Source organism: Rousettus aegyptiacus, unplaced genomic scaffold, assembly GCF_014176215.1.
Source record: "Rousettus aegyptiacus isolate mRouAeg1 unplaced genomic scaffold, mRouAeg1.p scaffold_m13_p_3, whole genome shotgun sequence".
Taxonomy (NCBI): domain Eukaryota; kingdom Metazoa; phylum Chordata; class Mammalia; order Chiroptera; family Pteropodidae; genus Rousettus; species Rousettus aegyptiacus.
Genome location: NW_023416306.1, coordinates 11,799,991 through 11,817,238, shown reverse-complemented (window position 1 = coordinate 11,817,238; position 17,248 = coordinate 11,799,991). Strand labels below are relative to the sequence as shown.

General features: G+C 39.4%; 1 protein-coding gene across 1 annotated transcript in view; it reads right to left on the bottom strand.

The window, feature by feature from the left end:
* Positions 1-11,942: 11,942 nt before the first annotated feature.
* Positions 11,943-17,248, bottom strand: part of MEGF9 (multiple EGF like domains 9) — a 79,372-nt gene continuing 74,066 nt past the window's right edge. Inside the window, exon 6 of the mRNA XM_016155954.2 lies at positions 11,943-16,615. Within this exon, the coding sequence (XP_016011440.2) occupies positions 16,164-16,615 (452 nt within the window). The 3' untranslated portion in view covers positions 11,943-16,163. The remainder of the gene's footprint in view (positions 16,616-17,248) is intronic.

The window sequence follows — 17,248 nt, the reverse complement described above, 5'->3', positions numbered from 1 at the left end:
GCAGGGAGCGCGGGCTGGCGCCATCTTAACTAAGGGCAGAGCATCCCCACTTGGGCCAGCAAGACTACGGAAAGAGAGGCCGGCTGCCATTTTTTGTGAGGGCATTCAGGCCGAGGCCAGCGCGGGCGCCATCTTTGTTGAGGGCGAAAGTTGGCCTTGGTCCGTTAATTTAAGCGGGAGCTGGAAATCCAGCTCCTCTTGATTCTCCGAGTTTATAACCTGGTATGTGCTTTGCTAGAATAATGACTCCGACCCTTAGAGTCTGCCTTTCCAAAAGGCTTCTGCCTTGATTTGAAACTCAGATAATCGGGTGCCTCCTCGCTTTAGAAGAATCCTACCTGTACAATCCTAACTCAAGTAGTAATTTGCACACTTAGTTTGAAACAAATAAGCTCGTTCCTGTGATCCAGTGGTCAGTGGCACTTACTCTCTGATCTCTCGCCTAGTGATTTGTTATTACTTTTAGGGCTCGAACGCACCTGAGGTCAGTAAACTTGGAAGCACAGAGAAAGGAAATGACTTACCCCAAGTCATGCACAGCAAATCCGTGAACTGGAGCCAGATCCACTGCCCCTGCCAGCTGTATCAGGACTCTTTGCATAGCCCTGGCTGCTTTTCTTAAAGCACAGAGCTATCGTCAAACACCTGGATGACAATGGTGCAGAGCTTGGCCAGTAAACTCAACCTTCGTTTTCCCATCTCAAAGTTGCTACTTTCCTCTGCAGGCTGTCAGGAGAGTCCTGAATGAAAATAACTCGAAAAGATGAGTAAGTGGATGGATGGTGACCTTCCCTGTCATTATGTATAAGTCCACCCTCAGCCTCAGTTTCCTCATTCCTCTTCAATTTAAGGCCTCTTTCCAAAAGAGGCTTTCTCTAATCCTCTAATCTAGATATAATCTTTCTTACATTCTTAGTAACGTGTTTTTCCTTTGTGGCACTTACCACATTTTGCAAGTATAGACTTATGGGGTTTTCTTTTTAATGTTTTCCTCCATAAGGGCAGAGACCATGTTCTGAATTGTTTCCTGCTATATCCTCCAACACCCAGCACCGTGCCTGCCATCCAGCAGGTGTTTAAAACTACGCATTGAAGGAAAGATTAAATCAATCTGGAAAATGGGGCTAAAACCTATCCTGCAAGGTTTTTGTGACGACGTGAGGATGACCCGAGATAACGTCAGTTAATCAATGGTAATCCTATAACTTCCATTCTCTCTCCATAGCTCCCCCAACCCTGTCGCTCCACACACGCACACGTGCGCGTGTGCGCGCGCACACACACACACACACACCCTCAGCGAAACCTACAAAGTTCATGGTCTGCTCCTGTCCCTCTTCCTTCATCATATCTTCAAACACCTCCAGAATCAGCCTGAGTGCATAGGAACCGGTTAGCACTCCACATGCCCTGCCCCAGGAAAGGGCAGTGCTCGAAGCCCTGAAACCAACAGTTCTTGCCAGTGCTAAGTTCAACCAAAGAGATGAGTGTATCCAGTAGCAGGGAAGCTGGGGTGTCAGGATTCTCACCCTGGGTGGGCTTCCCTCTCTCTGTGACCTTCGGCTGACCTTTCCTCTTCCCTGGGCCTCAGTTTCTACATCTGTAAAATAACAGGTTTGGGCTGGATGGATGTCTCAGGACCTCACAGCTCTCAAGGCGATTTCTTTGTGTTTATTTTAAAGCTACTAATGCACAACCAACTCTTTTGGCGAGGGAGGCTGAGTACTAATCATCAGTTCCTAAGTGAAGGAACTAACTTTCCATCCAGCAGATGAAAGCTCTTGACAAAGGAAACAATGAAGAGGACTTTACGAGTTCTGAGCATCTCTCATGTGTCACTTGTACCAGGCATATCACATGCACCACCTCATTTAACCCTTACAACAGCCGTCTGGAGTAGGTGCTACTATTATGCCCATTTCACTTACAAATGAGAAGACCGAGGCTGAAAGAGGTAAAAATAACTTTCTCAAGATCTCACAGCTGGTAAGTGGCAGAGCGGGGATTTGAGTTCAGGTCCCTCTGAACTACAAAGCCCTAATTGTTTCAGACAGCCTGTCTTCCTTATTCGATTCTTTTTGTCCACTTTAGAATTTAGGATTAGGAGAAGTGAGGCCTGCATCCAGACAACAGTATTTCAGGGATGTGTTCACCAGGTTCTACTCCTTAGACAACTACTTCGAGGTGGCCAAGAGGTGAATCTTAGTGTGGACAGGACAATTGCAGGACTGAAAGTCTGGGCACCTGGATTCTGCCTCTGGGAAGTCCTCTGACTTATCCCGTGACCTAGAATCCCTTCTCCTTACTTCTGAGGCAGACAATGCTGAGCTCACATGATTGCATTATCTGATTAGATACTTTGGAAACTATAAAGAAATAAGAGCCTGTGAGGAATTCTCCTTATGATTAATCCATTGCCTCATTCAGCAAATGGCCATCTTTCTGGATTATGTGCAAAACCCTTTAGTGAACCTGGAAACTAAAAATAGAATCAATCGTACAAAGGATAGGCTATTTGGGAAGTTGTTTTTCCTGTTTTCGTGGTCAGGGATGAAGCCCTTTGCCCCATCTCTGTCTCACCATGGCCTTTCTTTCTGCCAAGCCTGGAGGTGACGTCACTACCACCAGCTGTCTGGGCTATCTGGCGCCATCTCCTTGACAACAGCCATCCAGCCACAAAGCTGGCATTATTATTTCCTTGGGCAAGGTCATATCAAATGGCTGGGAAGAAGGAGTTTGCCGCCAGATGTTTCTCATTAGGGTAGAACCCTCCTGAAGTTTTAGCAGCTCAAGCATCTCATCGAGACACATGAGCTGCCATTACTGACAGCAAGAATAGCTTTTTACAGGATCAACACATACACATTGCTACTTTGCCCTATTTTATTTTATTTTATCCTCATGTGAAGTAGATTGGAATTCCTGCTCTACAGATGAGGAAGCTGAGTCTCAGAGGAGAGGTTTTCCAAAGGCCCCCCTTTCTTTTCTTTCTCTTTCTTTCTTTCTTTCTTTCTTTCTTTCTTTCTTTCTTTCTTTCTTTCTGCATTTCTGCATTTCTGCATTTCTGCATTTCCTTTCTCTCTATTTCTCTTTTAGCTTCTTGTTTAGAAATAATTTCAGACTTAAAAAAAAGTTGCAGAAATAATGCATAGAATTCCCTATACAGCCTTCACCCAGCTTCCTAAAATATTAACGTCTTATATAACCACGGCACAATTGTCAAAAATAAGAAATTACATTCATACAGTTTGATTTACTAGACCTTATTTAAATTTAATCAGTTTTCCCATCAGCGCCCTCTTTCTGGCCCAGGAGCCTATCCAGGATTCTGCACTGCATTTAGTTATCATCTCTCCTTACTGTCCTCTAGTCTGTGACAGTTCCCCTGTCTATTTTTTTCATGACAGTGACACTTTATAAAATTCTCGCCAGTCCTTTGATAGAGTGTTTTTAAATTTGGGTTCATGTCGTGTTTCCTCCTGCTTAAATTGAGATTATGACCTTTGGGCAAGAATAACAGAAGTGATACTGTGCCTTTCTCAGAGCATCAGGCGGCAGATGGTGTTAATATGTCTCATTAATCGATGATGTTAGCTCTGATCTCTTGGCTAAGATGGTATCTGCCGAGATTCTTCATGGTAAAATTCGTAATTAATAAGAATCTTGGAATATTTGAGACTATATAAATCCCCTGTTTTTCTTTAAACTTTCACCCACTAATTTTATCATCTATTGATAATTCTTAACCAAAACAATGAGTACAATGGTATTTGCTAGTTGGTGATTTTCTATTTTTATACTATATATATATATATGTATGTGTATATATATGTGTGTTAGAATTCTAATGTAAGAGCTTTTTCTTCTCCCCCATTTATTTAGTTGTTTATTTATTTGCTTTGTTTTATGGGTTGTAATCCACTACTATCATTATTTCTTTTGTTATATAATTGTCCTAGATTTGGCCAAGTCCCCCTTCGAATACATAGGTATGCCAAGATCCAAACCCAAGTGTGTCTGGTCCCAAGGTGAGCAGCTTTTCTTGTGCACCACCCTGCCCCCTTGCTCTTAAGAGCTCTTCCCAGCCAACCTTCGCCAACAGCCATCTGTCACCAATTCCCATTTAGTGCCCACTGTCTTCTCCATTGCATGTTGGGTCGCTAAACCAGTGAGGCCTTCTGGAACCAATATCTAACCGAAGGCTGCACACATAGTAGGTGCTCGATGCCAGTGTGTCAAATTAACGCAAAGCCCTGACTTCTCAAGATGGGAAGAGGCATGAGAAATGCCCCCTATTGAGGGAACAGCATGTAGATTATTGGGCTAGAGAGGGTAATACACATCATGATGTCTGCATAGACCTGCCAGTTCAACTCTCTGGGCTTACTCACTTACTTATCTGTAAGCTCAGTGCATTAGACTACAATACCAAGGTCCCTGTCAGCCCTGACGTTCCCTGAATAACTGGTGTTAGCTACCACATACCGAGCTCTTTCGATGTTCCAAGCAGGGCATTAAAACTTTATACTTATCCTCACAAATAACCATATAAAACAAGGACGGATTATGCTCCAATTTTACAGTTGACAAAACTGAGACCCAGAGAAGAGCAGGACGCACCTGGCCACCCAGAAGCTCAGCGGTGGAGCTGGGAGCTGAGCCCAGATTTCATTCCGAAGCCCATGCTGTTAATCACTCTGTCATAGTGACTTTGGCTGAATTACTGGTATCCTGCCTTCAGGAAGCTGGTTAAAACGCACATAAGTAATTATAAATCAAAGTAAAACATCTTACAATACTTTATTTTTGTAAGAAAATAACGGTAAGATTCCGAGGGGCACAAAGAGGAGAGACTGAGTCACTCTGAATGAGCGGTTGGGGAAAGTTGTTTTACAAGCAAGGTCAACGCCCTGCCAAAGCAGGACGGAAACCTGTACACACTGTATGGGGACTAGTTTCACACCTTTTAAGGCCAGGAGAAATAAAATAGCTGCTTGATGCGACACCATTTGCAGAGCCCATGTCGCATTCGTCACCCCGCGATGCTCTCTCACAATTCAGAGACAAGTTTGTTATCCTTTATGGATAAAGAAATCGAGGCTCAAGAGACGTGACCCAGTTCTCCCAGAGTCATACAGCAATCTAGTCACAGAGAAAAGAATTTGGACTTCAATCTTCTAATCCTCAAAAGCTGATGCTCCTGCATATTTTTGGGGGTTTTTTTTGGAAATTTACCGAAGGCCTAGATTATCCCAAATCACGATCTCCCTGCCTAAATTGATCATCCTCAGTACCATGGCCAGATCCCACTTCTATCAGAAGCTGGATATGAGTCAAAAGCCACTGGGAAAACTATTGTAAGGCCGCAGGAACACCTTTGGAGCACCCGTCCCAGCTGCATATCTGAATAATAAAACGGCAATAGCTGTAGGCAAAGAAGGGTAATAGAATCAATCAGTGGTCTGGATGTTTTGCAGACTAAAAGAAGCACTGATGTCTTGATGGTGACCTACAGGAGATGGTGGTAAACTTGCCTCTCCCTTAAATGCAGTGAATTTTTATTGAGAGAGCAAGTCAGGACCTAGGGCAGGAGGACCACAAGCAAGTGGCCGCATCCCCTGCTTACTCAGAGGGACGAATGTGAGGCTCTGTGCCTTTGCATATGCCTCCCGCCCTGTGTGGCTGGCCACCAGGACACCGCACAGGCTGTGGCTCGCATGAGGACACCCAGCCAAAGGATGGGTGGAGGCCGAAATCCAGTCCGTGCTCTGCTTCCCTAACTGAGTCTCTCCTAAAGTGGGGCGTATTTTTCTAACGCACCTAAAGAACTCTGTGTTAGTGGATCTTATTGTCTAGAACGCCTTTCTTTCCCCCTCTCTGCCTAGTTCCCAGAGTTCCCCCAACCATGGTTTAACAGGGCCCTGTTTGGATAGCTGCCCCACATCTGAACCTCCAGGACACCCTGGGCTTGTCCCTTTTGTAGCACTTAACGCAGCTCTATAACCGTTAACTTGGCTGTCTGCTCTGTTAGACTATGAGCTTCTGGAGAGTAGGACTTTATTTCAAATCAATTTTATCAAAATATAATTGACATGCAATAAAATGCATCCATTTGAAGTATACATTCCGATGAGCTTTGGCAAACTTAGACGCCCACGTCAGCACCACCACAGTCAAGAGAGAGCACAGTGCTCTCCAAAAGAACGTCCCAAGATGATGGACATCTTCTAAACCTGCTCCGTGCAATAGAGTGGCCACGTGTGGCTGTTGAACCTTGGAAATATAAATGAGGACCTGAATTTGTTTAAATTTTACTTAAATAGCCACATAAGGCTAGTGGTTTGTTTTAGGATCAATGTAAAACGTCTCCATCAGCCCAAAAAGTTCCCCTGTGATCCAGTCCTACTGAATCTCCCTTCCGCCTCAGGAGACCGTCTTTCTACCTTCTGTCATTAAAGACTGACCTTTTCTAGAGTTTCGTATGCCTGGAATCACACAGTATGTACACTTTTGTGTCTGGTTTCTTTGCAGAGCAGGGACCTTTAATTCTGTATCCTGGGATCTATTTTAGTGCCTGGCAGATAGTAAGTGTTTAATAAATGTGTACGTGTGTGTGTGTGTGTGTGTACATATAATATGAAATTAGGCATAGTAACAACAATAACTAATAATAAAACATTATAACAAAATACTATAATAAAAGTTATGTGAATGCAGTCCCTCTCTCTCCCCCTCTCTCTGTGTCTGAGACAGTTACCAAGTGACTAAGAGGCGGGTAGCATATACAGTGTGGATACGCTGGCTAAAGGGATGATTCACGTCCTGGGTGGGACGGAACGGGTTGGCACAAGATTTCATCACACAACTCAGAACAGCGCGCCATTAAAAACGTACAAATTGTTTATTTCTGGAATATTCCATTTACCATCTTCGCTCCACTGTTGACCATAGGTAACTGAAACTGCAGAAAGTGGAACCACAGGTAAGGGGACACCGCTGTACCCACTTCCCATCCATTTCCCTGGGCGATCGTGGCAACTCGTGAATCCCGTGAGCCCTCAGGAGCGCCGACAAGATGCCAGGCCACCTGCTTTAGCCTCCTGAGGATGCCATCCTGGCTCCATGCTGCCCACTGAAACAGCAATAATTCAACTTTGAAAAGTATCTCATTTCATTCCAAATATACCTAAAACCTAAGAGTGGTCTTACTCCAGTACTCAACAGAAAACAAGCCACCTGGTACCCAATCCAGTTCTCCAATTCATTACAGAAGAATAACACTGCATTTTTTTTTTGTAAAGCTTTTATTGAAGACCTCTTAAAGGTCGAGTGGAAGGGAATTAGCATTTATTGGAGGCATGGTGTGTGCTGGGGTGCTTTATATGTAAGATTTCATTTAACCTCAGTGCAACCCTAAGAGGTCACCATCGTTATACCTTTTACAGGCAAGGACAATAGGACTGAGTCGTCTGTTAACTTGCTCAAGATCCTGTGGTTGAGAGGTCCACAACGGAATCCATAGCTCTCTGATTTAACGGTTTAGTGGTCTTTTAATACGGAAAGGTGAGGTACAGATTATAAGGAAATGAAATTCATTCTTCACCCAGGACCAATACCTGTTAACATCGCTCCGTTTTCATTTTTACCAAAGGAAATTCAAAATGTCACTGTTGGCAAACTCTGGTACTTGCTACAGAATTTAAAGGCCTCTCCATTTCACATGGTTCCTTTGAAGATTAATGTCCCATTGGAGTCTATACAATTTGTTTAATTACCCCAAAATGATTATCTAAACTAAAACGGAATTTTAATAAACCACCATTAATATCTTTATTCTTGTCTGGAAGAATCTCATCTCTTGGTAAAAATAGCCTCTTCAAATGAAGCCGGATAATCCCCTAAGCTATGGCGATGAAAGATAACAATGGCTCATTTAGAAAATCTTTGGGGGGAAATTAAAAAGCTGAGCTATAGCCTGTTGGCTCTGCAAGCTACTAAAAATAAAGGCAGGAAGGGGAGGGCACCCAGAGCATCCATGTAGCAGGCCGAGTCTGCTTCCTACCCGGTCAGCACACGCCACAGTGTTTGAGGACAGGCAGTCCAGTGTGGGCGAGATCTCTCCACACAGAAGGAATGAGCTTTATCAGCATCATTCCACTGAAGGAAAAGTTGTGCTGTTTGTTCTTGGGGTCACTCACAAACATCCATACTTATAAGTGACTCAGTGCTGCCCAAAATAACAGTCTATCTGGTTTTGGGCTTAGACTTGCTCTAACTCAAAGCCTACAAACTGCAAAATAGTTACATGTCATTACCACATTTACCAGTGTAAAAACTTCAGCACAGCTGATTCAATCACTTATTCATTCACTGATATTTAGTGAGCTCTTTTTGGTACCAGGGCCTGTGCTTGGCCATGGGATTAAAAGATGAAGACGGTCCCAGCCTTCGAATCAAACCGATAAGTTGATAGTAGAGCATCTCACCATCTACTTTGTCATTGTCATTTTCATTTTTATCATGACCGAACATCGAATTTTGTCAAATGTTTTTTTTACATATACTGAGAGGATCATATGATTCTTCTTTCTCAGTCTGATTGAATTACATTGATTGATAATAGGTAATAGCTTTGTTATTAAGTAAATAAACATTTAGGATTCTATATCCTCTTGCTGAATTTATTTTTTACCATTACAAAATAAAACGCAGTGGATTTGTTGCATTAGTATAGATGTCACCAAGTTATGGTATTTCCTTCCAAACATTTCCTATATGTATTTTTCCAACATAGTTGAAATTGTGCTGCATTCACCAGTTTACATCTTATTAAAATTTTTCACTACGAAATGTTACATATATATCAGAGTATACGTGTGCATATACACTCACATATTGTGTTTTTAAAAGAATACAATGAAATCCATGTACATACACACTACTAAAGAAAGAACATTACCAATACTTCTGAAGTTATCTGTACATCCCCCTTCCCTTCCAAAGTTATCTTTACTCTTGTATTAATCATTTCCTGTTTTTCTTTATAGTTTTACTATATATGTATGCATTTTTAAGCAACATATTCCAGTTTCTATTTTTGGCCATTATATAAATTATATTGTATGTATACTCTATGGTTCATTTTACTTGGCATGTTTTTGAGATTCATCTATATTGATGTTAATAGTTGTAATTCATTGATTTTCGACTACTGCATACAATTCTGTTCAAAGTATACGGATAGACCACAGTTTATACATTCTTCTACTGCCAAATTGGGTGTTTCAAATTATTTTGCTTTAACAATTGATGCTTCAATAAAGAATTTGAAATGTAGATAAGTTTCTCTAAACTATATACTAGAAGTGGGACTGTGTGCATGTCTTCAAAAGATCCTGTTTTTCTTCACTTAATTTCGATTGTTATTAATCATTCTTCCTTATTCTTTTTAATGACTGTATGTTATCTCAACAAGATGTGACACTAAACCACATCCTGTTAGAAACGCCTAGAGTTTGTCCCTTTTTTTTTAACAACTCTGGTGAAAAAAAAAAAAAGACATTTTTTGCACAGAAGTCTCTGCTTTTTAGGTCATTTCTTTACAAGAGAGTCCCAGAAGTGGACTTCTTATATCAAGGCCATACTGAGTTACATTTGATGGGAGGGTTGTTATTACGGAAATACACAAAGTAATCCCCATCCATGTAGTTGTCAATCCTTTTGGGAACTAGATACTTTGTAGACTATGATTAAGATTATGGACCTTTCTCTCCAGAAAGCACACACACACACATTGTTTGTATTCTCTCTCTCTCTCTCTCACACACACACACACACACACACACACACACAGAAAAGAGCATGATTTCAAGAGTTTCTCAGACCTTCTGAAGCCAATTTGCTGACATCTCTGTTAAATAAAAAATTTCGTATTACCCATTGAATATAATTTCTTATAATACTTCACTAAATAAATTCACATATCACCTCTTTTATGTATCTGTCAAGTACCTTTTGTTTTAACCCACCATTTACTGAGCAGCCACAATGTGCCAGCACTACGCCAGGTACTAGAGATAGGAGAATGCTCTGGCTTCAAGGAATACAGAGTCTACTGAGGAAGACATAAAATAACAAGTATATACAAAAAAATATATGCTATAAGAGAGGTATTCATTAGGCAAATGGGAGGGTTGAAAGAATTAGCATGGATTAATTTTCTTTTGTCAAGGGGTTGTCAAGAATGAAGGAATATTCTCCAGGATGTGATAGAAAAAACAGTACCACCAAAGGAGGAAAGACATCATATAGCTGGCATATATACGAAGTTATATATGAGTTTAACATGGTTGGGTTAGAATGGCAGTGGACCTGAGGAAGGGCCAAGACTCTTCCTTACTTGGGGCAGAGATTAAGAAAAACAACATTGTTGTATAAAACTTTAGCAGTTGGTCTGACAACACAAAGGAAACCTCAAAAGGAGATTTCCTCCCAAACACTTCCTTTATTACCCAAACCGACTCTTACTACATACAAAGAAAATATTTTGCCGTTTTTTTCTGCAACTGTCTGAAGTTCATTTTTAAATCTACTTATTAACACAAGCAGGCAACACATTTTAAATTTAACATTTTCTGATGACTTTCATTTTGTAGGCAGAGGTATAAGAAAGCCTATACAATAATTATGATAATTTCTTCGTAAAATTGCCTTAAAAAACAAAATTATGATTGTTAACATTAACTGAAAATGTTGCTTTTCAGCTTATCGGTTAACACATACTATCATCTCATGAAAAACATTGTTTTGAATTTAGCTTAACTATTTTTTAATGTAACCAAGCACAGTTGTTACTCTGAAGTTACTGATTCAATTATAATAAAGCATGTGTAATTTTTTAAAACACGTGCATCTTATACTTCTATCAAAAATACAGCCAATTTTTATAATGCAACCTTACTTGATAGACTTTTATCAAAAGAATTAAAAATATTGTGAAAGTAATGTTTCTGACAATGTTTCCTCTTGCTGTGGTAAATTTATAAATTTACTTTTTCTTGAAATTTTAATTTGCTTAGATTTCTGCCACGCTTACTCTGTTTCCTTAAAATAATACCCAATGTATATCATATGTATATCATAGAACTACAGGTATAGAATATATATATACACACACATATATATGTATATATATGGTGGGATTGTAAATATATAAGGTGGGATTATAAAGTAATAAAACTTGTTTTCTTGTGTGACCTAGAAAATAAAAAACTGTTTTAAAGATTAAGTATCAACAACTAAAGTTGAATAAACCAATTGAAGTTTATAAAAATCTCAGCACAAAGAAAGGCCTAAGCGTTTCTTCTTTTTCAAAGTATCCCTTGGATCTCTACGTGGCATCCCATTAAACACCATTGAACTTTGTCAAAAAAGAGGGTCTTCAAGAGTACTTCAAAATAATAAAGATGTATTCTCCTTACCAGTTATCTAATAAACACATAGAACTTGGTTGTGGCCCCTCGAATTTGTACTAAAGGAAATTTTTTATATGTATGAAAAAGAAATCCAAAAGGAGCAAGTGTTTTCTACAACATTTTCATGGAAACCCCAAGGATCTGAGGTGAAAAGCAAAAGCACAAACAAGAACATATGTTAATATACGCCTTTTTCTTAAGGTATGTTGTTTTGTTTTGTTTTGTTTTGTTTTGTTTTGTTTTGTTTTGTTTTGTTTTGTTTTAGAGGCGGGATCTTCTTCATGGGGCATTTTTTTCCTAAGTAGAAAACATTCTTTAAAGGACCTTCTTAAAAAGTATGGTCAATACATGAAGAGTTCAATGATTTTCATGAAGTAGTTTAAAAATAAATGATCTCTGATACATATTAAAAGACTTCCAACAACTCTGACCACATAAAAAAAAGTAAAACAACAAATCTACAATAGGTACAAATTATATACATTTATTTTTTAATAATTTTAAATAACACTCTTGTATAAATTCTTTTATATATTCAAATCATACACAAATTTAGAAATGCATCATGAAGCCTAGTACAGCATATGTATGAGACACGTTTTTAAATTTGTTAGAATTTTAGTGACATAAAATACAAGTTTAACACGTTAGAAACATTCCCTAATTGCTTGGGCTGAAATTTAATGTATTACAGAGTGCTCGTGCCCAGCATTAAAATTTAACTTAAAATCATTTACCTCTTGGACTTACTTAAATCTGAATCCCTGGGCTCACGTGCTGGGGCTACTGTCGCAGTCACTGAGTACGCGCAAGTAGCAAGAAAGATTCCCGAATGTCTCTGAAAAATCATCATTCGACCACTGACATTTTAATGATCCATAACCTTTAGTCCATTTGGTATTATTTGACTTCTTCAGATGAATCAGTGTGTTCTTCCTGCTTTTCCCCTTGGCATAGTCACTGGCTCAGAGTTACCAACTTGCATTAGCCTTCTAATTCTCTCCTGCGCTTCACCAAACTCATTTTAGATCCCAAACTTCTTACTATCAGGATCATAACAGACCAAGGGTTCTTCATGGATGAGGCCAGAAATGCTTTCCTTGCTCTAATAAGTTATATTGGGTTGCTTTTTACTTCTCTGAACTTTTGTCAGAGAGCTTTCCTTGAGATGTGTCAATTCAGCTCCTACTCACATACCTCAAAATATATTAGCCAGGAATATTCATGACAAGTGGTGTTATGTTCACCATGTACCCTACAAGCAACATGGGACCAAAGTGAATGATCTAATAACCCAATCCCAGCTGAGGCTCTCAGGAGGAAGTACTGTTGGTTTAGTTCTCTGCCACCAAAATGGTACAAGGGCTAAATGTCCTGAAGGCATTTAGCAGACCAAAACAAACTCATGAGTCACTAAGTGCTTTTTTTTTTTTTTTTAAGTCAATTTTCCTGGGAATATCTGGGCTTAGAAAGTGCCATATAATTTTATGCTTCTACAAATCCTCTCCCAAAATCTCTCTCTCCTCCCTTCTATCTGCTCTGTTCTCCTCTCTGAAAATTCAGGTATCCCTAGAAATAACACAACAAGTCCCTAGGACTTTAGTATAAATGAGGTTTAGTTTTTATTATTTTTCTCTGTAACTGGAGAAATTCCATTAATAGAGACCTTTGGGAGCTAGAGCATGGAGGGAGGGAGGGAAGAAGGGAGGACAGACATACCTACCAACACTACCCAGGGCATCTGTCAGAAATGCTTAAGGGCTTATTAAAATGAGTTAATGAAGATAAAAGTATCACTTAATAGCTATATCTGTCTCATTTATCAATAAGAGTCACACTTGTCTTATTTGAAAATAAACACATTTTAAATCTTTAAACAAAAACTATTCCAATATTAGTTTCTAAAGGACTGATGGGAGCCTAGTGCTGAATGCCACAGTTCATGGAGGGGGAGGCGTGCCTTTAGAGAAATGAATATTGTGTAATGCTCTCCACACTAGTTTCCTCATCTGGTTTTGGTAGTAGATCACTTCATGATTGATTATTTTAAAACAAAATTATTTCCACCAGCAAAAAGCAAAGGACACAAAATAACATTAATTTAAAATTTTAAGTCCTTAATTTTTTTCATTGGGAAAAATTAAAAACATGATCTTGGACTGTTTGTAAGTATTTAAAGATAAACATTGTGATTCAATTTTTGTGATATCTTTTAAAGTCTGTTTTAAGGAATGGCCAGAATCTGGACTATTTGGCTTTAGTTCTTAGATCCCGATAAACAATCTTTCTTTCTCTGTTGGGTTAACTTTTGTTTAACAAATGTTTTCTTCTCATCATCCTTAATCTCTGGCTTTACAGGGGTGGTAATCTGGGGAAAAGGCAGGTAAGTACGCCACTTTGCACAGTTCCTTAAAATTGTGCAACACATAGCCTTGTACACATGTAATTGACAGATGAGGGGGAAAGCAGGTTTTCTCTCTTTGCTTGGAAAGGCTAGTTCACTTTAGTGAAGCACAAACTGGTGTTTTTACTTTCTTATCTTCTGGCTTCAGAGAGTAATCCTGTGTTCTTTCCAAAAATTCCTTCATAGCCATGTGGCCCTAGAGGGCACCTTGTACATAGAACAATTAGAAGCATTTACAGGCGGGACTCTTCCTCCCAGCCTTCTGTGTCTGTGGCCAGACAATTTCTGCATTAGCATATAGTTTACAATATATGTGATTCAGAGTCCTAATTCCAAGCCTAATAATGACATATCATGTAGCCTTAAACAAGAGAGTTAACCTCATCTATAAAATGGGGATAACAATTACTCCCTCAGGGGGCTACGATGAGGAACAAAAGACACACATATGGAAAGATGCCTTGAAAGGGATATAGAAATATTAGTTTATTTTACTGTAATGTAACATAAAGTAATCTGTACTCTCATGAGCAATGGCCGAGTATCCAAAGCACCTCAGGTTACCAGAAGTAGCTTATCTGCCTGGACAGCCTCCGGATCATTATCTCCAAACCCTGAGAACGACTTAGTGGCCTCCTACAGAGGTACGGCCAAATTCCAGGTTTTACTCCGGGGGAGTTAGGCAAAGTTGTCAACTTGTATTTCCTGGGTCTATTGTTTTTTCTTCTAACCACTTGACGATTTGCTGTTCCCCCTAACACATACCTATATTTGATTTCTGGTCACTTTTCCTGGCTTATTTAACCCAGAGTCTGTCAATATTGTGATAGATAAGAGCAACAGCAGATGTCCTCTAAGAAAAAAGTGCATCTAAAAGCCAGGACTAACCATATCCACTCAACTTTAATGCTACCCCCTAACCAGACAAAAAGACAGAATGGTAAAACTGCAGAGAGATGGTCTATGAGTGATAGGCTATGTTTAAATGTAGGAGGTATTTTTCTATGGGGGGCGGGGAGAAGAAATCTCAATATTTCCCGGGCATGAAAACAGGGGACCCCAAGTGATATGATGGCTTTTCTTTTGGAACTAAAATATTCTAATTCCTTTGGAAGACTATCTTTTACATTTAAAAAACCCATTTTTAATGAGGATATGTTCTACATTAATCTATGTGAAATATGTAGAGTAGCTAATGTCTAATTAGGTGAGTAGCGTGGAGAGTGCAGCCCATGTCCCAGCTTAACAATCATTGACTTCAAAATCTATTGCTTGAATCTATAATAAGTCAAAGAACACATAAGTCTACTTTTAGACTGAGAAACGAAGAGAAAGATTAGAAACATTCAACCGCTTACAAATTTCAACAATGTCCAAAGAGGGACTAAAATGACTGATGCTCACCAGAGTCCCAGCTCTAGCAATATTGCCATCTATTTTACAGTATTTTTAACCAATCCGCATATTTTCTTTTTACAACGCCATCAACTGCTGTACAAATACATTCTAGATGATAAAATATGACATGATCTTTTTTTACAAATAGATACAAATACAATGTTGACCAGATATGCTACATTTACTATATACACCTTATTTCTCTAGAGGCAGGAATATTCCTTATTTCTAGACAAATTATCATTTACACTGAGACCCTAAGGAGAACTATCAGCTTCCTGTTCCCAGATGTTGCCTTCCGCTCTCTATCATTAGATTTAATCCTGTGCTGTAATCCAAGCAAGAATCGTGGAACCCTTCTAAAGACCTTCTTGGGACTTTTCTGCTCCTATTCTGGAAACAATCAAGATTGTTTATTGTGCTACAGCCCCGACATCAGCTTTTCCTCAGTGTCTTTCAGTACAGTAAAACGAATACCATCCCTGACTCTCCTTTTAAAAAACATGTTTCAGGAATGGAGATGAAGTCTTCCGGCAGTCCTCTCCCCCTCCACATCCATCATCCTGTTTCCGCTGGTTGTGTGGACACTCCCCAGGAGTCTATTTGAAGGTCAAAGTGAATTGGGGCTGCACTATGGGGTTCAGCCTTTCTCTACTCCCATGTGGTTTGGTACAAAAATATACTTTACTTCAAGTCCTTATTGACAGTGACCACTTCAGATCTTCATGGGAAAACTAAGAGTAATAGTATAAATGCATTATGAATTTGTACCTGAAAATCTCAGATGCACTATATGCCTTTGCTTTCTCAGCAAAATCTACCCAGCTTTGTCTGGCCCAGGGACTGACACTGTCTTAGTGAGCACTGTGGAGAAGAGTTCTGGCTCCTCAGGCTTTGTAGTTGTGCATGGGTGTTGTCAGGGTCAGCTGCCCATTGGGAGCCACTTCATTGCCATCATCTTCCAGCAATCCTGACACGTCTGCGTTGGGAATGCTGTCATGGTAGCTGCTGAAACTGATATTGTCTTCTTTCAGCTCGATGGTCCAAAAGGGAGCATTGAGTTTCCGGTTTTGGTACTCCCGGTACATGTACACGGCCCCCACAAATCCCATCAGCAGCACCACCACAATGATGATGACAGTCAAAATGATGATGTTAAATTGGGTCCATGATACATCAGCTAAAGCTGATGTGCTGTTTTCAGCAGAGCTTACTGAAAAGATAGTTTGCAGGGTTGTGGGGGTAAAGGTACTATTTATAACAGGGGTGGGCACTGAGGTGGTCAAAGAGGCATTGGAAACCAAAATGGTAGAACCTTCAGGTGTTGGAACAATAACTTCTGAAAATAAAAACAGAGAATGAAATGTAAAAGACAAAATTATCTAGTTTTAAGAAACAATAAAAGAAATATATGGGAGTGGAAGTTGATATGGCATGTTGACATGATATTCTGCTTTAAGATCATGCAAGTTAAAAATAATTGTTAAAGAAATATAGTGAAAAGAATCAGGGTCTAGAAAGCTTGATTATTACATCCATGGTTGTTGTCTGAAATATCTACTATCTAAATTAAAATCTTTGTAAATACTCTAATGTTGGAATTTTCCATCCTTCTTTATTCTTGGGTAGATTCATATGAATTCCTGCAAAGGCAGTAAATATGTCACTAGTGAGCTCTAAATCACTTGGTTAAAAGTGGCAGGGATAGATGACAATCATTTGAACTAAAATAAGTTCAGTGTGTCTGATGCCATTTCAAAAAGGTAAAATTCTCTTCAAAGGAGGCAAAAACAAAACAGGAAAGTTATATTTCTAGTTACTTCTGAATAACAAAATTTAAATGTCCAAAGTTGATGTCAGCCAAGAGAGAAAAGACCCTCCTTTAATTGCATGTGTAGTAATTTTTCCTTTGTGCAGATTATAGCAATTTTATAATTAAGGTACTATAGTATGTTCTTCTAATGCAGCACTG